Source organism: Callionymus lyra, chromosome 2 (genome assembly GCF_982586985.1).
Source record: "Callionymus lyra chromosome 2, fCalLyr1.hap1.1, whole genome shotgun sequence".
NCBI lineage: Eukaryota > Metazoa > Chordata > Actinopteri > Syngnathiformes > Callionymidae > Callionymus > Callionymus lyra.
This window is the reverse complement of record NC_141819.1, coordinates 8,227,017-8,254,013: the sequence shown is the minus strand read 5'-3', so window position 1 is coordinate 8,254,013 and position 26,997 is coordinate 8,227,017. Positions and strand designations below refer to the sequence as shown.

General features: G+C 37.5%; 1 protein-coding gene across 1 annotated transcript; it reads right to left on the bottom strand.

Moving 5' to 3' along the window:
* Nucleotides 1-3,347: 3,347 nt before the first annotated feature.
* Nucleotides 3,348-21,442, bottom strand: lrrc3ca (leucine rich repeat containing 3Ca). Its single transcript, XM_087782263.1, has 2 exons — nt 21,359-21,442; nt 3,348-4,820 (listed from the first exon to the last, which is right to left on the bottom strand). The coding sequence occupies exon 2, from the start codon at nt 4,753-4,755 to the stop codon at nt 3,964-3,966; it is 792 nt and encodes a 263-aa protein (XP_087638389.1). The 5' UTR covers nt 4,756-4,820; nt 21,359-21,442; the 3' UTR covers nt 3,348-3,963.
* Between the last annotated feature and the right edge of the window lie 5,555 nt (nt 21,443-26,997).

Here is a 26,997-nt window from a genome sequence, read left to right as displayed (position 1 = left end):
GACGATACTACAATGATAGACAACAAAATTAGTCATAACGTCAAATAGTTCTTGAAATTGTTGTGTAATATTATGAAAACGTTTCAGGTATTGTGAGATTTTTGCGAAAATATCTGTTTTGTGAAAAGGGAAGAAACTAATGTGTTGATTTAAGTGTGTGTTGTTGTGATGTGTGACTCTATTGTATCATCAGTGTGTGTTTGTACAAAACTCTCATTTATTAAAATTTTGACATTAAAAAATGTTTTATCTTAAGCTACGCCCACTGAAATAACTTTTTTTTCTTCTGGAGATTAAATCTTGTTTACCATGACCACAACCACTCTGCTGTGATTGGTCAAAACATCAAACAAATGTTTGATTATAGTTGAAAATTGTGATTACAGTTAAAAAAAATGTTTGATTTAAGTTGAAAATTGTTTGATTTTAGTTGAATTTTTTTTATTTTAATTGAAAATGTTTGATTATAGTTGAAAATTGTTTGATTTTAGTTGAAAATTGTTTGATTTTAGTTGAAAAATGTTTGATTATCATTGAAAATTGTTTGATTTTAGTTGAAAATGTTTGATTTTAGTTGAAAATTGTTTGATTTTAGTTGAAAAATGTTTGATTATAGTTGAAAATTGTTTGATTTAAGTAAAAAATTGTTTGATTATAGTTGAATATTGTTTAATTATAGTTGAAAAATGTTTGATTATCATTAAAAATGGTTTGATAATAGTTGAATATTGTTTAATTTTAGTTGAAAAATTGTTTGATTATAGTTGAAAAATGTTTGATTATAGTGGAAAAATGTTTGACTATCATTGAAAATGGTTTGATTATAGTTGAATATTGTTTAATTATAGTTGAAAAATGTTTGATTATCATTAAAAATGGTTTGATAATAGTTGAATATTGTTTAATTTTAGTTGAAAAATTGTTTGATTATAGTTGAAAAATGTTTGATTATAGTTGAAAAATGTTTGACTATCATTGAAAATGGTTTGATTATAGTTGAATATTGTTTAATTTTAGTTGAAAAATTGTTTGATTATAGTTGAATATTGTTTAATTTTAGTTGAAAAATTGTTTGATTATAGTTGAAAAATGTTTGATTATAGTTAAAAATGTCTGTTTCTGCTCTGCTGTGATTGGTCAAACATGGAGGTTTGTCACCGCGCATCATAAATCCCGGAAGTCTCTGTAGAATATATCATGAAAATATACCCTAAATTTATTTTTTAAATATTGTAACAAACATTCTTAAGATGTTGTTAAAAATATCTGTTTGGTGAAAAGTGAACAAAAAAAGACTCGTTTCCTCCTCTGATCCGAGGGTCAACCACTCACCTCTGGTGGTCACAACAGGAAGTGGACCTCCTCGTGTCCTCACGACACGTGACACATTTTTTGAACCTGCAACTCTATCCGGTCCGGAGCGACACTCGGGAGATGACTCGACGCGTCACCTTATCCGCCACTTTGTGTCCCATTACCCCGGCGCTCGTAACGCTCGCCCCAGTGTAGCGTGTCCCGGGGCGCCGGCTAACCCGAGCCGGGCCCTTGAAATTCAAATGAACCCGGTGCGGGTGGTGTTGCGTTACCCAGCGTTCCTCACCGGCAGCAATGCCTGTCGTACACGGCGCCGGACAATGGAACACACCTGTCGGCGCCGACGGGGGGACGGGGGGGGGGTAAAGAAAACGCTCCTGTTTCTGCGCTAATGTTGTCCGTCAGCAGTGTGTGTGTGCTGAGATCCCCCCGCATGTATTTTTCAGTGCGGGCGGAACCTCGTGTTACCGTCCGTCAAGATCCATATCAAGGGGCCTTCTGTTCGACAAACTTGACCTGTCCGACCATGAAGCGGGCGACTCGGGTGACGCGTGTAGAAAAGACTCGGGAAGTCTTGCTCAGTGGTTCTGTTCACTTCAATGACCCGTAAGCATGAACCTCCCGGACGCCGTGTTCGCGTTCGATCGGTGGCGTCAGGAAGCTTCTAGCACTTGGGTCCCGTCGGAGCGGGTCTCGAACATCGGTTCCTGAGGCGAGCGTTATCGACACGTCAGAAATACTTTGTCAAAGTGCTCGGGAGGGTCTCGGACGGGGACGGGTTGGTCCCCGCGGTCCATCAGGGGGAACTGGGTCGCACAGAAACAGGATCGTCCGCTGACTTTGGGAAGTTTATTTTGGTTGTTGCCGGTCATGAATCATGCAGTGGATCTGCTCACCTTGAGCTTCTCGGATCCAACTCAACGCTTCACTATCTACACAAATGAAGGAAGGAGAGAAAGGCGTCTCCATGGCAACGAGCAGATGAAGCTTTGACCAGCATCTATCCTTTACTCTTGATCATTTTAAAATTCCAGTTGATTTATTTCATTTTATATACATCACATAAAAAACATTATATGTTTTCTTACTTCTATGCAATTTTGTCTTTAATATTTTTAATATTTTCATCTTTTAATAATAATTATTCATTTTATTTCAAGGTGCCTTTCTCTGCACTTAAGGTCGCCTCACAAAAAATGTAAAAGGCCAAATATAAAAACACAATTTGAACATTAAGACACATAAAAACATAATTAAAACACAGTGATTTAGATTCAATAAAAATATTTAAATTAATAGGTTTTAAGGTGTGATTTAAAATGGGTTAATTTTAACTCTTTTTTTGTATCATTCTACTTATATTTTTAAATAATAGCCATTATTTTATATTAGATTTAGTTTTTTATAATTGTATTTTTTTTGCTACAACAATGTATATTTTGCTTTTCTTCTTTGCAATTTTTTTTGTTAAACATTTTCTTTTTAAGTTTTTAAATTCTGTTTTATATTATTATACATTCTTTATACCTTTATTTGTATATATATATATATATATATATATATATATATATTTAAATTAAATTGGATAAAGGTTATTTATAATTGTTTTGTTTTTAGGATTCATCTTCACAAATGGTTATGACTCATTTTTCTTCCTACAACGTATTTTCAGCAGTGATGTGTTGATGAAGCTTCATGAAACTGTCACATTCTTCAGAGGACAGTAGGGGGCGCCCTCACATTAAAAATGATGTGAGGTTACAATAGAATAGCTTTTCAAAGCAATAGATTATACAGCAAAGAGTGACATCTAGTGGACACAGGAAATAATGACACTGTTTCATGAAGCTTTGTCGACACTAGTTTGTATTATTCTTTTTTCACCCAAAAAACACAACAATGGAAATGAAACGAGGTAAATCAGGCACAGTTTCATTTTTTTATTCCATTAAAAGCAAAGAGAAAAAAGAATTAAACCCAAGACAATCTGTGTGAAAAAAGTGCCTTGAACTGTTAATGTTGTGTCCAGATGTTACACATAAATGTGCAGGTGAACCAGTGTGTAATGCTAACACAACTCTTGACATGATTGAGTGTAAAAGTCACTTCTCCAGCCCAGAGAATTAAGACATGCTTAGGAGGAAGCGACCTTCGAATGTAAGGATCAGTTTGGTCTGAATAACAAAACCCTGACGTGGACTGAGCTTCTACCTTTCCCGTGCTAGCTAAACTGCTAAATATCAGACCAGATCAACAACTGAGGTGGGTCTTACTTGGTGGATCTATTCTCTTGGGCCACTGGGGCTGCTATAGTCCCTGTTACCCTAAACTTCCTTGTTAAGACGCACAACTTCTTTTAATGCAAACCCAGTTCGTACCAGAGGTAGTTTGGTGTTAGCGTGCCCTAGATCGGACCTAGTTAACGTGTTAGCCTGTATTTAACTTATCTACCACTGTATTGGCCTAAGATGGTGAAGCTTCAACCTGTAGGACCTGTACCATTATGTTGTGTTTAAAAGAAAAGGAAAGTTCCAGTATGCATTTTTACGTGCTTTTGACAACTTTTGAAAAAAAGTAGATATAACATACTCTGATGCAAAGTTCTTCAAATGTCGCCGATTCGTAGCTCAAACCAGACGAAAGGTTTGGTCACACAACAGTACTGATGGTGGAAGACTCCTCCGACTTGCCCTGTCTGCTGGGCAAGGACTTCAGGTACTCCAGGTGTCTCCGTGCGTCCTCCTGATTGGCCCTGACGTAGTAGACCAGGTAGGAGATGACCATGGTGAACCAGCCAAACATGACCACAAGCATGGCCACGTCTGTAGTCCTCTTCATCACCACGCACAGGTCAACGTCGGGGGCCAAAAGAAAGGCCAGTCCTTCCACGCCTATTTCCTTAGGGTCGGAGGTCTGGCACACGATGCCCGTCAACGACACCGGCTCCAGGTCCACCCGAGGCATGGACATCTGTAGGTTGCAATCGCAATGCCACGGATTGTTTGTTAGGTTGGCTCGAGCCCGGAGGCCCTCGAAAGAGTCGGGATTGAAGTGAACCAGCTTGTTGGAAGAAAGGTCCAAGAACTGCAGGGCGGAGCCCAGTCCTCGGAACGCCCCGGACTCCAGAAGGCTCAACTCATTATGGGACAGATCCAGTTCCACCAGCTGGGGGAAACCTGCAAAAGTGTTGGCTGGAACTGATGTCAAATGGTTGAAGTCTAGATAAATACGCCGCGTATCGTTGGGGATGTCTTCCGGGATCTCCGTCAGCTGGAGGTTGCTGCAGCGCACGGTCTTGCCGCCGCCCTCGCTCTCCGAGCAGTAGCAGTTTTTGGAGCAACTGGTGTCAGCATGGTGAAAGCAGAAGGTCATCAGCACCAGACTGTGCAGCAGCAAACACATGACCACTGAGTGGCGCAGTAGCCAGTCGGCTAGGGACATCTTGGGGTATGGGCATGCTCCAAGGAGGCACGCCGGGGTATCAACTTCGCCGAAACATGTGGAGCCTAAAAATGACACGAAATATCATGACGTTAGAGTTTGAGAAAACAACAGTTTTGTTAGAAAACAGGAACGTCAAAGTCAACATTCCAACACCGAGTTAATAGAAGAAGGTCAGCTCCGAGGTATCCTCAGGAAACAAATGTCGCAGCTTCACAAAAACAGAGACACTAAGCCCGATTCATACTTGGACTCATTTCTACCTGGTAGTTCTCGACAATTCTCTTCTATTATTTCCTCCTGTAGATCCATACCCTGTCTCTTAAATCGTATTCCCACATGGCTGCTTCACGACGGCGTTCCCCTTACTCAGCACATCCGTACTTGACATGATTAACTTGTCAATAACGTCAGGTTTTGTCCCCCGGACTTTTAAAAGTGCTCCTCCGCTAATGAAACTCCATCCTTGATCCAGGGGTTCTTACTGACTATAGGCCTGTCTCTAATCGTTCAGAGTTTGAGGATCTTCACGATGACAGTCAATTTGAAATGTTTCCGCCAGGATTTAGGAAACACCACAAGACCGAGACCGCTTTGGTAAAAGTCAGCAATGACCTGTTAATGTTTCAGTACTTGTTCTTCTGGACCTCAGTGCTGCATTCGACACTGTCGACCATTAGATTCTCCAACAGAGAATAGAAAACATAATAAAACTGGAACTGATTTAAAGGGCAATTTATATAAAACTCCAACTCTCCTGACGCACATGTAGTAAAGGTTCTTCCTCTCCAGGATGCAGTAAGTTCCTCATCAGGACCATGATTTCAACATATTACTTTATCAAAAGTTGCTCTGAAATCTGGGCGAACGAGAGGTTACGAGAGTCCATTATGACATAATAATGGCTTCACTCCTCCTCCAGCCAGCTGTAATCACGCCCCGCTTTATTTAAACAACGAGTCCCTTGGAGGTGGAGACTACCGGGATTGATGAGGCGCAGTGACAAACCTCCATGTTTGACCAATCACAGCAGAGTGGGTGTGGTTATGCAAAACAAGATTTCATCTCCAGAAAAACAAAGTGTTTTCAGTGGGCGGTGTCATGTATTAGGATGTATAGGTCACGTGAGGAGAGGAAGACCCAGATGTATGATGGACGATGACATGATCACCTCGACTCGAAATTGAACTCCTTAAACTTATTGGACCCGGTTGATTAAATTCAGTACGTGTGACACAAGTATAGTGAACACACGACAATGGCGACGACGATGACGAAGTTTTAAAAGAAGTCGGACTGGAAAGTGCTGTGCTCGGACCCATGTGGAGACGTTGGCTAACGTCGTTCAAGTTGAATACAGACGGGAAAAGATTAATCATCACGGAGGATACAAAGGATGTCACCAGGCAGAGGACTCGAGCGCTGCTCTTACACCTCGCTGGAGCAGATGTTCAGGATGTGTTCATGATGTTGCCAAACACCGGAGCTACGGAAGGACAACAGAGCTGCAGTTGAGGCACTGAACAGATACTTTGTAAAACAGGTCAACACAGCATGTGCCCACCAGACATTCCACAAAGTTGTTTCAGAAACAAGGCGAGACTGTACAACAATTTTCTACACGTCTGAGACGGGCAGATAAGAGACGCTCTCCTGAGCAAATTCAGTCGGAATATGTGCGTAGGAAAGTCAAAGGAGATCACTATTGGTAACAAAAGAAACTATGCAGAATTCATAGTGATAAAAAGAAATGGAGAACCTCTTCTTGGAAAAAAGACAGGCATCGACTTAGGAGTGCTCAAAATAGGGGGAAATGTTTCATTGATCACATACAGGAAGAGGTAACTTTGGCCAAAATACCCAAAAGTGTTTCAGGGGGTTAGAAAACTACACAAAACAGATTAGCTTGCACTGGCTCAGCCATTCAGACGTATACCTTGCAGCCAGAATTCTGAGCCGCTCTAGTAGAAGAACTCACATTTCCCTCGATCCTTAACTCTTCACTGGCTGCCAGTTTCTTTCAGGATCAACTTTAAAATTCTGGTTCTTACTTTCAGATCTATTCATGCTCAGACCTTCCATCAGTGATCTGATCCAGACTTACACCCCAGCTCGGGCTCTGAGGTCTGTGGATCAGAATCTACTGATGGTTCCTGAACACGCTTCAGGACCAGAGGAGAGAAATCCTTCCAGACTGTTGCTCCTAAGCTTTGGAACCATCTCTGTGTTTGATGATCTACTGATTCCTTCAAGAAACATCTTAAGACATTTTTATTTGTTCAGGCTTTTCCTTGATTTTTTGGAACTCCTGTGTTTGTCTTTGTGTTATCTTGACCTTTAAAGTATATATATTAGTGAGTATTGTTATGATTGTTTAGGCGCTTTGTGACCATCGTCTGGAAAGCGCTCTACAAATATAATTTACTTAAAACTTACTTACAATCTCCGGTAACAGTGGAGAGGAAAATAAATTAACTCATTGACATTATTGAGAAGGTAGAGGGCCCCACTCCAAGGGTCAATCCAGTCGTAATATTACCGAAAGCAGATAAAGATATCAGGCTGTGTATTGACATGCGGTGTGCAAACGTAGCAATCATAAGAGAAAGATTTCCAATCCCTACTGTTGACAAAATACTCCAAGGTCTGAACGGTTCAACCATTTCAGTAAATTAGACTTGAAATGGCGATACCATCAGTTGGAGTTCAACTCTGAATCAAGGGAGATAACAACCGTTTCTGCACAGATATAAACGGGTAATATTTGTTGTATAAGCCAGTGAACAATACCAACATGAAATAGCTAATGCTTTAGCTGGTATTTAAGGAGTTCAGAACATTTCAGATGATGTTATCGTACATGGCCAAGATCAAGAAACTCATGACATTGTGACTTGTGGCAGTCATGAAGCGGTTGACAGAATGTGGTCTAACTTTAAATCCAGACAAATGTCAGTTCAACATCAACAGGTCGGTTCATGGAAATACTACTGGCCCAAAAAGGTACTGGGCCGACAGAAGAACGAGTGAGAGCTGTACTGGAAGCCAGAGAACCAGAGAATGCCACAGAAGTCAGAAGCTTCTTAGGGTTGGTTGGTTACAGTAGCAGATTCATTTCACCATTTGCAACAGAAGCACTGAGACGACTAACTTGGAAAGATACACCATTTAAATTTGGTCAGGAACAAAAGAAAGCTTCAAGTAAGCTCCAGTAGGACTTGGTGCTGTATTGGTTCAGCAACAACATGGGGAAACGGTGCCTGTGTGCTCTGTAAGTCGCAGTTTAACTGATTCTGAACAGAGAAATTCCCAGACAGGGAGAAAAGGTGTAGCTCTCGTATGGGCGTGTGAAAGACTTCATCGTTACATTTATGGCCGGAAGTTTTATCTTGTAACAGATCATAAACCGTTAGAACGCATTTATAGTCCAAGCTTCAACTATTCAACTACAGACTTGTGCATATTGCAGGAAAACAGAAGATTGCAGATTCATTGTGAAGGCTGTTGGGTGAAAGGTCACTGAAACACACACATGAACACGGAAGAATGTGTGAGATTCGTAGCAGTTAGTGCCACGCCAAAAACCTGTGACAACCAAAGAGGTAGAAAGAGAATCCGCTAATGACACCCGAACTGAGTCAAGTGCGTCAGGCACTCACAACAGGTCCTTTTGACAACTGCAAGGCATCTGCGCCAATCGTCAATGAGTCGTGTGTGATCGGACAAACAAACAAAATCGCATTGTGAAGGTCACTTGTGAAGGTCACTTGTGAAGGTCACTTGGGAATAGTTGGGACAAAACGACTTTTGAGGACAAAAGTTTGGTGGTCCGGTATGGATATATGAAAAATTCTGTTAAAAGTGTCACGGATGTCAGATCGTAGCCAGACCAGATCCACCAGAACCATTGAGAACAACGGTACTACCAGATGGTCCGTGGCAGGATGTGGCCATTGACTTGTTGGGGCCACTTCCTTCAAATCATTCCATACTTGTTGTGGTAGACTATTATAGTGGCTTTTTTAAGTATGATATTATGACCTCGACTACAACAGAGAAAGCGATTCATAGTCTAGAACAAGGGTCTTCCAAACCGGTCCTCAAAGGGCCGCGGTGGTGCTGATTTTCGTTCCAACCAATCAAGAGCCTCCCTCTATCACCCAATCAGGAGCCTTCAGAGTGTAATCAGTTGATTGTCAGTCTGGTGTTGCTTGTTTCCGCTGAAACCTCAATGGTTAAACTGCACATGCTTGATCGGTGGGAACAAAAACCTGCACCACCCGTCTAGAATCTATTTTCAGTAGACATGGACCACCAATGACATGCAAATCAGACAACGGACCACAACTCAGGTCGGAACTGTTTCGAGAATTCTGTGAGCAAAATGACATTATACATCTCAAAACAAACGCCAAAAAGGGGTGCAAGCGAACGGTGAGGTGGAACGTCAGAGTGCGACTGGAAACGTGAACTGAGAAAATATGTCACTGTTTACTGGTGTGTGCAACATACAACAACAGGCAAAAAATGTCTTGCCGAATTATTATTCAACCGGAAAATGAGGGGAAAAATTCCAGAGATTTGCAAAATGAGAACAGAAGCATTGGATGTGCTTGACAAAGATGCTGAAGAGAAAGGCAAGACAAAATTATCAATAGAAGTTCAGTAAGAAGAAATTCAGTATGTGTGTGACACAAGAAAGTATAGTGAACACACGACAGGCGGAGCTTAAAATCATTTTCTAATATCAAAAATGAAAAAGAGAGTTTTGTACAAACACATACTGATGAGAACAATTGAGTCACACATCACTTTTAACAACATTCAGCCTTTCTTCTAAGCTTTAAGGAGGTTAAATCATTTAAGGTTTAAGGAGGTTAAAGTGATGTTTATCTATCAGACACACATCACTCTCTACAGGTCAATCCCCATTAGTCGATGACTGTGGAGTCCCGCAAGATTCTGTTCTTGGCCCGATCCTATTCAAAATCTATATGCTTTCACTCTGCAAAACTCTTTCATGATTCAAAACTTTAAATCTATTTTGATTTAATTCTCTCGATGAGGTTAAAGTCAACAGACTGAGCAACTTAAATCTTAGGTCATTGACCAAAAATCTATACTTAATGGCCGGAGGGTATTTTCTAGTGATGTGTCGATGAAGCTTCATGAAACAGTGTCATTATTTCCACTTGAGTCCACTTGATATCACTCTTTGCTCAATAATCTACTGCTTTTGAGCTTTTGAAAAGCTATTCTATTGAAACCTCACATAATTTTTAAGCTGAGGGCGCCCCCTACTGTCCTCTGAAAGATATGCTCTATGAAGCTTCATCGACACATCAATATAATTTCTGGAATTGACTCACTACTTGGTCTACATGAGGTAGATCGTATCACATCTGATTGACCCTGGAAACAAGTTTATTTTTCAGTTAAGTAATAAAAAATTGCCTGGTATAACAAATACCAGGCAATCTTCTGTTAAGCTGAGTTAAATTAACTTAATAAACCCATTGAGTTAATTTAAAGACTTTTAAAAAATCATTTATCTAATTTTAAATCTGCTACAGGTTGATAAATATGATAAATATGAGTTTTTTATGAATACTTTGATATTTTGTTTCCGTGCTCCACCAACCCTCAGTCCATGAGACATTTGTTTCTGGGCCGCAAAGAAAGAAATATTACCATAATAATCTGTTTTATTGCATATTACTTCCTGAAAGAGGTTAATTTTGGAAAAAAACAACAGATTTTTCTCTTAAATAACATTTGACTCTTGACTTCAAAATGAGTAAAAAAAAAACAACCTCTAGAGACGACGCCTCCATTTCAGAATCATAATTCCATATACACTGTAAATAATGCTTAAACACAAACTCACACATTGGCACAAAGTCTCTAAAAGGAGACACACACACACATGTAGATGCAAATACATCTTGTTGTAACCAGTCCAGAGCATTTGCTGATTCAACGTTATGATCTCATGCATTTAATGGTAGTTTTCCTTGAATTTAATCCTGACATTTAACTGGTCCACGGTACAATAAAGGTTGGGGAACCATAATCATAAATAGATAGAAAGTTAAACTCCATGATATTTATTCAACATGAAACCAATCATTAGAGAAAATATGAAAAATAATAATAATAACATCAAATTGTTATATACTGCATCTTTAACCGTCACTGAAAAGCGAGCACATCCGCAGAAGACAGCAGTACAGTAGCTTTTATGATGGCAGGAATGAAGCCGGTGGTCGTACTTCCCTCTGGTCTCACCATCAAACGCTCTCGCTTCACAGCGGCAGCAGCAACATTCATGAAGCCCTTTGGTGTCGCCGAGCCTCGTTTATTATTGACATCCCTGCAGCGCAGCTATCGCGGCAGACGGACTCGCATATTAACATGTGACATTATGAGGAGCAACATGTTCCAAACACACAGGGTGACGTGGACACACTGGTATTCCATTCTAAAATGGCCTCCTCTGATTATGTCAGTATACAGAAATTGTATTGCTTTCTCAACGCAGGCGTCAAATCCTGGTTCTTGAACTTTATATTGGACGTGTTTAAATTGTAGTTTATCTCTTATTATTAAAAAAATGTTGGCAATTTCTTTTTTCATTTAGTTGTATTCGCTCGTTGCTTCTTTTTTATTCTATGGCTTTGAATGCACCACGGCAATTTCTACGTTATTGAACTCACCACACTTGCTGTTGACGCTATGCAGTGAAAGTTTTCTCATCTGTCATATTCCATACCTTTTTTCAGTATTTTCTACTTGCCCTCATGTCGACTAAGAGTTGGGATTATTTTCAGAGTAATCTGTTCTTTTTAGAGTTATAGACAAAAGTGTTTGTTCATTTTAATGTAACGACTGGAGCTCAGTTGTCTTCGTCTTCGTCCAGAAAGACACTTAAAAACATCTAATGTCCATCTTGGATTGAAGCCTCAACATGAGAAATTTTTCAGAAAAACCTAAACAATTTTTTTTTTTTAAGCTTGTTTTGAGCATAAGATCCCAGACCATAATCGTAAAATGTTATACGCCTTCTGGGCTCATTAAAAGGTTTTGCATTTTTTCTGACAGACCGATCTTATTTTCTTAAAGTAAATAAGTAATTCTTATTTATATATAGCTTTTCCAGACCAGGGTCACAAAGCGCTTAAACAATCAAAACAATACTCAATAAAATATATACTCTAAAAGTCAAGATAATACTGAGAACACAACAGGAGTTCCAGAAAAATCATGGAAAAGCCTGAACAAATAAAAACGTCTTAAGATTTTTCTTGAAGGAGTCAGTAGACTAATTTCTCTTCAATTAGCTGATTTGTTCTTTCCATAAAATGAATTCAAAGGTCATATAATATCAACCTGACTTCTGCACAACACAACTAATGGTTCCAACCCAATTAATAAGTCAAGAAATGTCAAGTAACCTGAAAAAACACAAATAGTACAACCCTGCAGAAATCTGACCAGAATATGTTTCCTTCAACTAAAAAAAAAATCTCTAAATTTAGGAACATTATGTCACAACACGATCTGGAGTTTATAATCCATGTGTTTGTTTCTTCTCATTTAGACTATTGTAACAGTTTATTTCGGTGTCTAAACCAGAAGGATCTGTCTCGCCTGCTGTTAATACAAAACTCTGCAGCCAGAATTCTGATCGGCTCTAGTAGAAGAACTCACATTTCCTTTCAATCCAAGAGGGACGTTACAGTCGAGCAGTATGGAGGTATTTGGATGTTTTTAAGTGTCTTTTTGGACGAAGATGAAGACGAAGACCACTGAGCTCCAGTCGCTACATTAAAATGAACAAACATTTTTGTCTATAACTCAAAAAGAACAGACGTTGAATAGAATATGAGTGAAATCAAGATTTTGTTTAAACTAACCCTTAGCGAAAATACCTAGTAAATGTAGACAAATTTCCTCTAAACATGCTCATGAAAAGAGCCTGTGTGACGATCAGCAGGACGAATCCATCCTATGACGTCAACTCCTAAAGTCTAATTTTAACCATTCAATAAATCCCAAGGTGCACTGCAACAGTAAGAGCTACAGATCAAATTTACAATGGTCAGTTTCAGAAAATTCAATAAATGTTCATTTTCTTCTCCCCGGGCATCTCACAGACTTTATAAATGTATCCTGATGTAAAGCTGCTTCTTAGGAATCCGTTTAAAAGGCTTTTATCGTTGTGTAGAAAATGTTGAGGTTCTGAAGGAGCGTCCAGCTGGTACGAGACCACGGTCTTGAGTTACATCTTGGCTCTGGCGAGAGAGATCTCTTCGGATGAAGAGCATAGAGTGGAACATTTGACCCTCTTAAAAAACATCGAAGTACATAAATCCTTTTAAAAAACATCAGAATGGTTACAAAAATCATTGTACAAATAATGGATATTGATGTCGTAAGCTTTAGAGTAAACTCTAGTATTCCATGTTTAGCAGTGACTGGACTTGATTTGGGTTTCCTCAACAAACACAACGATGGTCCCAAGAACTCATTTAAAGGAATGAACAACAACACCAAGGAGCTAGTTTTCATATGACTTAATAGCACTAGAATGTTTATTTGTCTTTGCAGACTTCACTTGCTCTGTGTTCAAGTTGTGTTTTTTTTAGTTTGTTAGTTTGGTTTGATTCAGATTTAATATGTGTAACTGTTCTCAGTGACTGCCGTCTACTGATTCTGTTATGACCTAAGTGAGTCCTCAGCACGTCTGCCAAGTTTCAGCAAATTACATGAGTGAGATTTGAGTGTCACGAGCAGAGGAATAAATGAAAAAATGGCGTTTTTTTTTTAATGTCGATTTACAAGACTGATGGCCTCAACCCCATCTGTCACAATGTCATATGACTAAGATGGTTATAATACGACAGCTTAATAATTTCTACATTTCATTGTTTCTTGTTTCTAGAAGAGATCAATGACAGTCATTGATGGTAATTATTGATGTATAGCATCTGTCATCTTTGACAGTGACACATATAAAACGCGGCCAAAATATTATTTCTTGTTGATAATTCTCTCTAAAATTCTATATTCAAATGTTATTAAAGGTTATTATTTAGCATCTTTAAACTGTAAAAGCATTTTAAATGATGTGAAATCTATTAACTGGGTGAAAATCTAAATGTGTTTTAAACAGTCAATGTGTCACAAAATAATGAAAAGATAAATAACAAAAAAGAACACAGTGTGATCATGATAATAAAGGATTTCAAGGCAGACGCAGCCCATTCAAAGCTCTTAATTTGAAAGCCAGCTTCCTACTTCTCAATGGCGTTTCGCAAACTTCACGGAATTTTGCATTTGGATGCTTCTCAGTTAAAGTGAAGGCTTGACCGCCAAACGATGTCGCCGCTGTGTTAAAATGTTACTGTGACTCCATGTCTCTGTGTTGTGTGTATCGGTGCTGCAATGAACGATAGACCCGCCTCATGTTGCTTCTGATTGGGTAATATTAGTCGTGCCTTTCGTGATTGGTCGGTTTACGGAAAAAGAACCAAAGTTTATTATCATTGAAAAAATAAATACAAAGCATTATATGGGTAAGGTTGAGAAATGTTAAGTGTGGTTGGAGAAGGGTTAGGGTTTGGGTTAGTGTAAGGGTTAGGATTAGAGTTAGGGTCAATGTTAGGGTTTGGGTTTGGGTTGTGATTAGAGTTAAGGGTTAGGATAAGGGTATAAATTAGGATTATAGTTAGGGTAAGGGTAAGGGTTAGGATTAGGATTAGGGTTTGGTTTTGGGTTAGGGTTAGGGTTAGGGTTAGGGTTAGGGTTAGGGTTAGGGTTAGGGGTTATGGTTAGGATAAGGGTATGGATTAGGGTTAGGGTTAGGGTTTGGGTTAGGGTTCTGGCTAGAGTTAGGGTAAGGGTTAGAATAAGGGTTAGGGTTAGGGTTAGGGTTAGGATAAGGGTATGGATTAGGATTAGGGTTAAAGTTTGGGTTAGGGTTCTGGTTAGGTTTAGAGTTAGGGTTAGGGTTAGGGTTAGGGTTAGGTTTAGGGTTAGGGTTAGGGTTAGGGTTAGGGCTAGGGTTAGGATTAGAGTTAGGGTTAGGGTTAGTGTATGATTAAGTCGCTGCAATGTTGTTTTAGAAAAAAATGCTTAATAAACGAAACCACAACATTGTATTGATTTGTAAATACAAACCTCGCTGTGAACTAATGTAGTCAAAGACTTCAGTTGTTTACAAACTTGAGTAGTTATATTAAACACAGATGGACAGAGTTGTGGATCAGAGATCAGAGGTGATATGCGGACAGTCTGTCCAATCCTTTTTTTTCAGTGCCTCACAAAACAAGCTTCCAAACTGGCAAATTGGTAAATAAACAAACACTAAAGCGACAACCTCAGCATTTCCACCGATTCAGCGTTACGGCAAGTTGTGTTTTTCAATCACTTAACATTCGTTTTTATGCCAGTAGTGCTTTTTTTTCTGCTGTTTTTTTGTCAGCGACAACTTGAAGGGTGGTGGATGAATTATTTGAATGCATTAGGAAAGTTTGTGGTCCAAATAAAGTTCCGGTAGATGCTTGATTTAGTCCAAAATGAGGCGGAAAAATGCAACACAAAAAAGAACGTATTCCTGAAATGTAATAAGAATTTGTTCGAAAATGTTTTGTATTATTTTGCTCACAGACGACTAGTCTTTAAAGGCAGTGGCTCGATCGCTGCCAAACCTGCATCCGTCTCGTCTGCTCCGATACAAAAAGAGACACAATCCTTTTTTTAATTTCTCCAAAAGCCAGAACAAGATCCACTTAGGAAGATACGAGGAAAAATGCAATCAATCTCAAAGTGTCTTCAAGTATTAAATGCTTGGTGGCGTTTGTGTGTGTGTGTGTGTGTGTGTGTGTGTGTGTGTGTGTGTGTGTGTGTGTGTGTGTGTGTGTGTGTGTGTGTGTGTGTGTGTGTGTGTGTGTGTGTGTGTGTGTGTGTGTGTGTGCGAGGAGAAATGGAGGGTTTGGCTCAGAGACACTGCTAATCAAACTCATTGTGAGTCTCTTGTTTAAGCAAGGCCTGCCAGACAATAATAAGCGTCGCGGGGGAAAGAGACGAAGGCTGACGCACCGGAGTGGAACGGAGATGGAGCCTCGGCCATTAGAGAAGAGAACTTATTATGCACATTTCAAGCTTGATGCTTTTATTCTTCCGCCTTGTAAATGTATCTGCCAGTTCCATAGAAAACCCATCCAAGTTAATAAGTCACGTTTATAAACTCGAGGCATTAATGATGTTATTTTTACTTTGTCAACATCCTTTGTTGCTCTAAAAAACTACAACTTTTGCCTTCAAACTCATTAGAAGTGGCCGAAATTGTGCTTGTAAACTGAGCCCGCTTTTAGGGAATAACTCCATCAGAAGTGAGCTTCTGTCTGGAAGTCAATATAGCATATGAAGTCACAGCATCAATTTCTTCTATAGACAGATTGTCTTCAGCTCGTGGTCCAGCTCGCCAGCTGCTGTCACAGGAGCGTGACAGACGACGTCTGAGGTCTTGCTCGACGACGTCGTGATCGGTCAGCTCTCACACACCGTTAAAGACTAAGATCGGTGAGTGCGATCAGAGACGGAGGAAGCCCCTGGACAGCTGGGAATAGAAGAGCGGCGTCACTTTAGTAAAAAGGGGCCGACAACCATATTCTGGTTTTTTTAAGACTTGGATGAGTTCATCAAATGAGGAATTTAAGCTCCATCTCTGGCGCGACGCGGAGTAAATCAAGTGAAGACTGTCTGTGTTTGTACAGAGATTGCACACCATGATGGTAAATAACTCCAGCCTGCCAGTGATTTTTAATTTACTTCGTATATACTGCGCTCTCTCTGCCAAAGGTCAGTTCACAGTTGATAAATCAGTCAGTGCTGTACCCATATGTCCCTGGAAGGATGTAAATGATTTCAGCTTTTGAGCGGAGCTCGACAGACATTCATCTTAAAATAATAGCCATAAAGTAGGATTTGATTTTACAAGGACTGTGCCTTTTTTATGGAAGTCCTCCCCATGGTGTTTGCAGAAGTACTTTTGTGTTATATATCAAAAGTTTATAAACTTGACTTAACTTAAACTCAGCTAATATTAAACTTCAACTCTCCTCACTCACATGTTTCAAATGTTCTTCCTCTCCAAGACGCAGTAAGTTCATCATCATGACCATGTTTTACACTTATTACTTTATAAAGTTGCTCTGAAATCTGGGCGAACGAGAGGTTACGAGAGTCCATTATGACGTAATAATGGCTTCACTCCTCCTCCAGCCAGCTGTAATCACGCCCCGCTTTGTTTATACAACGAATCCCTTGGAGGTGGAGACATCCAGGATTGATGACACGCGATGACAAACCACGTTTTACCATGACAGCAGAGTGGGTGTGGTTATGGTGAACAAGATTTCATCTCCAGAACAACAAAGTGTTTTCAGTGGGCGGAGCTTAAGATCATTTTCTAATGTCAATATTTCAATGAAAAGAGAGTTTTGTACAAACACACACTGATGATACAATAGAGTCACACTTCACAACAACACACACCTAAATCTACACATTATTTTGAATTTTAAAAATATGTATATTTTCTGTAAATGGTTTAGTTTTGAACAGTCAATGCAGTAGAAATATTATAAGGGCTATTATTTTAACAATATTCTTCACCACTTTGACAGAGAGTCTGTGATTGACATGTGACCACCAAACCGTACAATGAATCAAATACAGCGTTTTCTTACCAGGAAGATAAAAGTAGAAACTGACACAACAAGAGCTTTTATCTTGACTGCTAAACAAATGCTGAAAACTGGTAGAAAAAAGGCGAAACTGAGAATTAACGATGATGCTGTTGAGATACAGAAAAAGCACTATATAAAATCCTATAACAAACCCTGTATATACTGACATTTTTAATGGGTTAGGGTTCAACCTGTACTCTCTCGGGTACTTAGACTTCGCTTCAGATACGATCCTACTTCTGAGACCACGTGTAGTGGAACTATTGCATCGTTCCACCCAAGCCCAGGGAGGTTAAACTTCAGAATCACTTCAACAGTTGAAGATCGTATTTGTCATGAGATGTTTATTAAGGTATTCAATCATGTGGTGACTCGTTTTTCTCTTGGAGTTTGACACGTTTGCTTCTTCAACTGTGACTCAAGGCTTTCCTACCACAGTTTATAATAACGACAGTAAGATTCTGGGTTCGATTCTTCGAGCCGTCAGCTTAACCTTTTCCATTGTGTAAGAATTTGAACAACCATGTTGGTGTTGTTTCCGACGCACGAATCCAAGGCTACACTTTCTCAGCTCAGCACGTCGGGTCAGACAAAAGGGCGGCGTTTCATTGATTCACACTCATTTTAAAACTGCTGCAGAAATATCCACGGTCAACCAGAGGAAGTGAATTCTCGCTTCGGTGGAATAAAGTGTTATCTAATCTCATCGTGTGGAGACATGTGGAACATTTTCATTTGGTTTCCTTCTACTCCTACTAGCATGGTTGATGTACTTGTGCTGATCATGATAGTATGATGAACATTTGCTTGGTAATGAACGTTACTGACGAGTATTTGGATGATTTAAGGTTAGTTCATCCAAATGTCAAACTAGTTTTCTACTCAACCTTATGTCCACTAATTCGGTTTATTTTCAGAGTAATCTGTTCTTTTTAGAGTTATAGACAAAAATGTTTGTTCATTTTAATGTAGCGACTGGAGCTCAGTTGTCTTCGGCTTCATCTTCGTCTTCAAAAAGACACTTGAAAATATCCAAATACCTTCATACTGCTCGCCTGCAACGTCCCTCTTGTATTGAACCCACGACATTAAGAATTGTTCAGAAAACAGGTCGAAACTTTAAGCTCCTTTATGTTTAAAGAACAATATAGCAATATATACAGGAAGTACTTTGGTATTCCCGGTAAACATTGCGAGCACGTCCAGAGTGCATACTCCTGTCTCCTGTCTTCACTGGAAGCACTTGGGATATTTACCCGGAGTACTTCCAAAGTACTTCCTGTTTATATAATTTGGTTCTTTAAACGTCACAAACAAGTGTAAAATATACCCTTTTTCCAATTATTCTTGTCAAGGCCTCGATACAAATGGACCTACATTTTTGTCTATAACTCTAAAAAGAACAGATTACTCTAAAAATAATCCCAACCCTTAGTTGATATGAGGGTGAGTATAAAATGAGTTAAGTTTGAATTTTATGTGTACTATCACTTCAAAACGACGATGTTGCCTGCTTGTATAAACTGTGATTTATTAATTTTTAGGCAGTGTACTGAACTTTCCTGATTCCTGATTATTTGTTTACCCACTATGAATACAATAGTAACACATTATTATACACATTGTTATATATTATTTCTCTTTAAACAATGCAATTGCTGAGAAGTGGCCTCCTGTAGAGGGCGCTAACATGACAAACCAACCAAAAAACAACTTATGTTTGACTGTATATTTTTCTTAGCACGTTGTAAGCACTGTTGTCAAATATTGCCGGATTAATCCAAACAACTTCAAATGGTGGATCCACAAACACATTCTGAGCTGCAGAACTCACACCTGGATAGACATCAACCACCAGTGTTTCCCACTCAGAACACCAGCTGCCCATATTTGATTTGACTAGTTTACCCACAACCATTAGCTTCTCAAGTACTGATGTGTATTTATCGGAAACGATTACATGACAAGATAAGTGATGCTCTAAGTTATTGGTGGCTGTCACGAATAAATGCACACGCTTAAAAAAAATGTAATTTCCAATTGAATTCAGAACAAATAGCAACATACAAATGGCGACATAATCTTGAAATATCCGTGACAGCAAAACCAAAATTAGTGATGTGTCGATGAAGCTTCATGAAACAGTGTCATTGTCTCCTGACTCCACTAGATGTCACTCTTTGCTCTATAATCTATTGCTTTGAAAATATATTATATTGAAACCTAACATCATTTTTAAACTGAGGGCGCCCCCTACTGTCCTCTGAAAAATATGACACTGTTTCATGAAGCTTCATGAAGCAGTGTAATTTTTTCCTGAGTCCACTAGATGTCACTTTTTGCTCTATAATCTGTTGCTTTGAAAAGATATTCTATTGAAACCTGTACTGTTTCAATGTTTTACTGTACTGCGCCCCCTACTGTCCTCTGATAAATATGACACTGCTTCATGAAGCTTCTTGTCACATCACTAACCAAAATCTCTGTTGCTTATAATTCCCAATTTTTCATAACTTATAATAGGAATGTTTTTATTTCTTTCATTTTCATGAGCATTTTATGTGTTATTTTAATCATATAAGTTGAAAAAAAAAAGAAAATTTCCTACTGAAAATCACTTCGTAGGAATAAAAATATTCTAAAATAAAGTACTTCTTAATCATGGTTTGTGTATATTTCTACTCAGACATTTGTAACGTACAACCTTCACATTTATACAAATTGATCTATAATAAATGTCTTAAAAATTTCGAATTGTTTTTAACTCCTTTTTTTAACATTTTATTTCTGTATTCACAGCGTTCGATTCTTTTCTATTTTCCATAGAAGTTAGTTAGTGTGTAATATTTTAAGAAGGTCCTCACAACAGACAGGATGGTGACTCCGTTTGTCAGATCATTGTAGTTGCATCGTCGTTAATATTTATCTAAGAATAAAACGCATCTAAGAGCATTAATTAAACTATGATTTACAGCTACTCACCGATGCAAGTGTTCATGATTATTAAAAGTATTATATTTATTATTAACACTGTTTTACTTTGCAACAGGCTGAAAGCATTTTAACAAAACCTCAGATCTTTAGCCTAAAAATACATTTCTGGGTTAGTGTGAGGTTAGCGTTGTTCTTTGGTAATTACTTTTTAAACCCAAAAATAGTGCAAAATGTGTATTTTTAAATCCTCTTTTCTCAGTTTGACCTGTTTTTATAAGCATATTCATATTTAAATATTATGTTATAATACATAATAGATTAAAAGTAGATAAAACTATTAATGAAACATAAAACCGATTTAAACATAATGTATATATAGTGACACAAAAGGTGTTTTTATTATTAGTTTTCTGGAATTATTCTGTATTTTCTTTATTTCGTTACTATTTAAGACCATCAGGCTATGAATGGGTTGTGACGCTTGACCAGAAAGAATAGCTGAGCTTCTTCAGTGAGACCTTGGGTGAGTAAATAAGAAGAAATAACTCAAATAATCCTCTTTTTTTGCTGCTGAATCACAAGTGTTCGACACTAAACACACGTCATTTCGATCCAAACTGTTGCTTCAACAGCAGGAATCAGCAGCGTTGATGGACCAGGATCCAGTCATGGCTTACACAGAAAATAACAACTTTATATTGCTTTGACCATTTTATTTGCAATTTCTAACAGAAGGAGAATAAAAAACTCATTATTAATTAACAAAAAAAAAATTAAATGAATGTCATCTTGTGTTGGTCACTAGTAAAGACAGATCTCTCTCCAAATCGATCTCAATTTTCCCCGAAACAAAACTAAGATTAAATTCCAATATGAGAATAAAAAACGAGGATGAAAAAAAAGCATCAACTCACGTCTTCACGGTTTCTTGCCTCTTCTCTCCATCACGAGGCTGGAGTCGCTGCTACGGATCTCAGGAGGTTCAGGATCGATGCGTGTGATCGTCTTCCATTAGCCTCGTCCTCAAGTTGAGGAGCCGCTGGACGCGCCTGTGAAGGGAAGCCGCTCAGTTTCCACGCAACCGCGGCGGCGGCGTGCACGCGCGCAGAGGGCAGGGCTCGCTTGCTCCACCTGCGTGCGCGTGCGCGCGAGCGACACGGACCGGACACGCTGGCGGCGCGTGATGCGTTTTACGCACCGGATGCGGACGCGAGATCCAGAGGTTAAAAAAAGAAACGTTTCATGACGTCACAGAAGTTATTTGTTTTTTTTAACGCAGAGGACACGCCCACGTGACCCCCAGTAATAGTTCACCCTAAATTCAAACTTCTACTAGCGATGATCCCCATGAACTACAGTATATAGCTAAAAATATGTTTGCATACTTTTTAGAAGAGGTGTGTATCTGTAGGGTTATATGTGTGTAGTATTGTCGAGTACTTGACTATGACGTTGCTGAATAACAGATCACATGACTCTTGACCAAGTCGTAACTGCTTCCTTTTTTCTTTTTTTAAATTTGTCCAAAAATCAACTTAAAAAGCTGCTGGAGTCGACTGTATCCTCTCGTCCTCAGTCCGGGGTAGTCGCTGCCATCTAGCGGCCGTTTTAATTACAACATACAAATATTAACAAAAAAATGATTCAAATGATTCTGTTTTAGATCTTTTTTAAGTGTCATTAAAGAACTTTGATAATAATACAAATGTGACTTAAATTATTGCGGTACAGTAGTAACAAGGAAATATTTTATCGAGTACTTGACGTTGCTGAATAACAGGCCAAATGACTCTTGACCAAGTCTTAACTGCTTCCATTTTTTCTTTTTTTTTTTACAAAATCTGTCCAAAAATGAACTTTTAAAGCTGCTGGAGTCGACTGTATCCTCCTGTCCTCAGTTGTCGCCGGGATAGCTGCTGCCATCCAGCGGCCGTTTAATTAATACGTTTAATTACAACACACAAATGTTAATCAAAAAATTATTCAAATCAATTTACTTTAGATATATTTTAAGTGTCATTAAAGAACTTTGATAATGATAAAAACGTGACTTAAAAGCCAAATAAATACTGATACGTTGTAAAAAAGAAAATAAGGAATATGGCTATAATTTGGTGTATCTTTATTTTCTCACATGTCTACTTATTAGCATGTATTGTTGCTAATCCATTTTTTAATTTTTAAAGGCTCAATCTAATCGATTGTTCCTTCGTTATCATTTAAAAAGTAAACATTCTTGCGTTTGACCGCCATTATATTCAGGACAGACAGCAACGATACGCTATATTGCGGTACTGTAGTAACAAGGATATATGTGTAGTATTTTCGAGTATTGACTCTGACGTTGCTGAATAACAGACAACATGACTCTTGACAAAGTTGTAACTGCTTCTTTCTTTTTTCTTTTTTTTTACAAAATTTGTCCAAAAATCAACTTAAAAAGCTGCTGGAGTCGACTGTATCCCCTCGTCCTCAGTTGTCATTCATTGTTGCTAATACGATTTATTATTAAAGGCTCAATCTAATCGATTGTTCCTTTGTTATCATATAAAAAGTCAACCTTCATGCAATTTGACCGCCATTATATTCCGATCAAAAGTGATTTTGAGTGACAGCTACACTATTTGAGATTCTTCTTTGACACCTTTTCAATAAGGCTAATTGGTAAAGAGCATAAATTATAATAAATTATTCAATTATTTAAATTGTTGGATATAAATTGGCACCGTGATCTCTTCAAGGGAATGATCGGGAGGATAATGATCAAATGAATGAATGCATTTTTGATGACATTTTAATGTTTCATTTCATGGAGGATGATAATTGTTTTCACATTGACATGCAAAGAAATCATTTTTTATTAGCCTCTGGAATACATCACCATTTATGACTCAATCAATGGCTAGTTGATTAGTTGATGTCATTTAATAGATGAATAATGATAAATAACTGTGTTTATGTAACAGATAAATCCACAGAAACAACTGAGTCAATTGATGCTTAAACTATCTTAAAAGCCAAAGCTCAATATTTATATATATGTCAAAGTACAGATTGGAATCCAGTAGGATCTGGAATCCTACTAGTACAGATTGAAATCCTACTACTGAACTGGGATCTGAATATTGGAATTCCAATCTGTACTAGTAGGATTCCAGATTGTACTAGTGAATTCCAATCTGTACTCATAGGATTCCAGATTGTACTAGTGAATTCCGATCTGTATTTACAGATCCTTCTAGTAGAGTAGAATCTGTACTAGTACTGGTACAGATTGGAATCCTGCTACTGATCTGGGATCTGAATATTTGAATTCCAATCCTTCCTTGGAGGATTCAAGATTGTACTAGTGAATTCCAATCTGTACTAGTAGGATTCCAGATCCTAGAGATTGGAATTCCAATCTCTACTAGTAATAGTAGTACAGTCCAATCTGTACTAGTACTAGTACAGATTGGAATCCTACTACTGAATTGGGATCTGAATATTAGAATTCCAATCTGTCCTAGTAGGATTCCAGGTTGTACTAGTGAATTCCAATCTCTTCTAAGAGAGATCGGAATCCTACTACTGTATTGGGATCTGAATATTGGAATTTCAATCTGTCCTAGTAGGATTCCAGATTGTACTAGTGAATTCCAATCTGTACTCATAGGATTCCAGATTGTACTAGTGAATTCCAATCTGTATTTCCAGATCCTTCTAGTACAGTCCAATCTGTACTAGTACTAGTACAGATTGGAATCCTGCTACTGAACTGGGATCTGAATATTAGAATTCCAATCTGTCCTAGTAGGATTCCAGATTGTACTAGTGAATTCCAATCTCTTCTAAGAGAGATCGGAATCCTACTACTGTATTGGGATCTGAATATTGGAATTTCAATCTGTCTGGAAAAATGAGTATACTACCAGGACAATCTCCAATTCTAATAAGGTAAGGTAAGGTAAAACTTTATTGATCCCTCAGGAGGTCTCCTTCGGGAAATTGTTTTTTACCAATAGCGTATTCATAATAGGAGAAATTCAGAATTTTAAACCCTAACCCTAACCCTAACCCATATCATCATTCAGATCCCAGTTCAGTAGCAGGATTCCAATCTGTACTGTGACAATTATATCTTATTTTTAGAACTATGAATAGAATTAGCTAATATACATGTACAAGATAAACATCTTTTCTAAACTTTCACTGAAGTTTTCTCTGTCTTATCAACGTGTTAGTCTTTAAAAAAAAAAACACCATTCAAGGAAACATACACACCGAGCTCTGATTTAAAGCTTGTTTCCAAACTCGCCAGCCTGTGGTTCTTTAGTGTTTTCCGACCTCTTTCCTGTCTGCTGCCCACGATAAGGAAGTCCAATCAAATCCACAATGAGCGCAGACGTGTATGTGCACTGACCTGGGCGAGTCCACTGAGCAGTCATAAGGTATTAATGCCGTTTTTAATCAATAACCCGGGGCCACTTCTTCCTCTGCCAGCCTGGATGAACAAGTCTTTTCTTTTATTAAAGTGCAAAGACAAATGAAAATATATTTGGCAAGAGAGTTTGGACTTAACTGTTGCTGGTGAAGACAAAATGTCCATTGTTGTACATTTCTACCCCAGCTGGAGAACTGCCCGAGTACAAAATTCAATTTGAAAACCCACCAGGCCAAAAAACTGAGCTGAAATAAAGAAAAAGTAAGTAGAATATATATATATATATTTATTCTAGTAATGTCACTTATTATAGGTAATATACATGGTTTAAATGTAATAAAGATATCAGTTCTACATGGTCACTTTTAAAGCAATATTGTCTTCATCAAAACCTAGTTGACCTCACAATGAAAATAATACATGTGGTTTGTATAAGGGGCGTTAAAAAATATCAATACAGCGAGATATCGTGATTTTATTTTTCACCATACTGTGACGATAACAATAGAAAAAAAATACATATTATTATCCTTATTTTTTGGCTTCAAATAATAGTGTATTTATTACCACAGTTTTTTACAATTAAAAATATGTGTTAAAATATAAAATAATATAATTAATGCTATAATGCAAATATTCATGCCGTTTGTTCATTTTTGTGTTGCACCTAAACTTCTTTCCAGCAGCAGTCGTTACGTCTTCAGCAGGCCAAAGGAACAGTGAAATCCCGGCGATGACTGAGGACGAGAGGATACAGTCCAAACATAAAGTTTACTTACTTACTTACTTAGTATTGAAGTGTTTTCGCTTGTTATGAATTGTTTTCGCTTTTGTATTTTCGTTTTGGCTTAATGTCATAGTGTTTTAGATTAATATTGAAGCGTTTTTCTCTTTTATATTTCCGTTTTCCCTTAATGTCAAAGTGTTTTTGCTTAATATTTAAGTGTTTTTGCTTAATATTTAAGTATTTTCGCTTTTATATTTCCGTTTTCCCTTAATGTCAGTGTTTTAGCTTAATATTAAAGTGTTTCCACTTAATATTTTAAGTGTTTTAGCTTAATATTAAAGTGTTTCCACTTAATATTTTAAGTGTTTTAGCTTAATATTTAAGTGTTTCCACTTAATATTTAAGTGTTTACGCTTAATATTGAAGTATTTTCGCTTTTATATTTCCGTTTTCCCTTAATGTCAAAGTGTTTTAGCTTAATATTAAAGTGTTTCCACTTAATATTTTAAGTGTTTTAGCTTAATATTTAAGTGTTTCCAGTTGATATTTTAAGTGTTTTAGCTTAATATTCAAGTGTTTCCACTTAATATTTAAGTGTTTTTGCTTAATATTTAAGTGTTTTTGCTTAATATTTAAGTATTTTCGCTTTTATATTTCCGTTTTCCCTTAATGTCAAAGTGTTTTTGCTTAATATTTAAGTGTTTTCACTTGATATTTAAGTGTTTTTGCTTAATATTGAAGTATTTTCGCTTTTATATTTCTGTTTTCCCTTAATGTCAAAGTGTTTTAGCTTAATATTAAAGTGTTTCCACTTAATATTTTAAGTGTTTTTGCTTAATATTTAAGTGTTTTTGCTTAATATTTAAGTATTTTCGCTTTTATATTTCCGTTTTCCCTTAATGTCAAAGTATTTTAGCTAAATATTAAAGTGTTTCCACTTAATATTTAAGTGTTTTTGCTTAATATTGAAGTATTTTCGCTTTTATATTTCTGTTTTCCCTTAATGTCAAAGTGTTTTAGCTTAATATTAAAGTGTTTCCACTTAATATTTTAAGTGTTTTAGCTTAATATTTAAGTGTTTCCACTTGATATTTTAAGTGTTTTAGCTTAATATTTAAGTGTTTCCACTTGATATTTTAAGTGTTTTTGCTTAATATTGAAGTATTTTCGCTTTTATATTTCCGTTTTCCCTTAATGTCAAAGTGTTTTAGCTTAATATTTAAGTGTTTCCACTTGATATTTTAAGTGTTTACACTTAATATTTAAGTATTTTCGCTTTTATATTTCCATTTTCCCTTAATGTCAAAGTGTTTTAGCTTAATATTTAAGTGTTTCCACTTGATATTTTAAGTGTTTTAGCTTAATATTTAAGTGTTTCCACTTGATATTTTAAGTGTTTACGC

Coding starts and splice junctions, on each gene's coding strand:
- lrrc3ca (XM_087782263.1), bottom strand. CDS start 4,755: ATGTCCCTAGCCGACTGGCTACTGCGCCACTCAGTGGTCATGTGTTTG.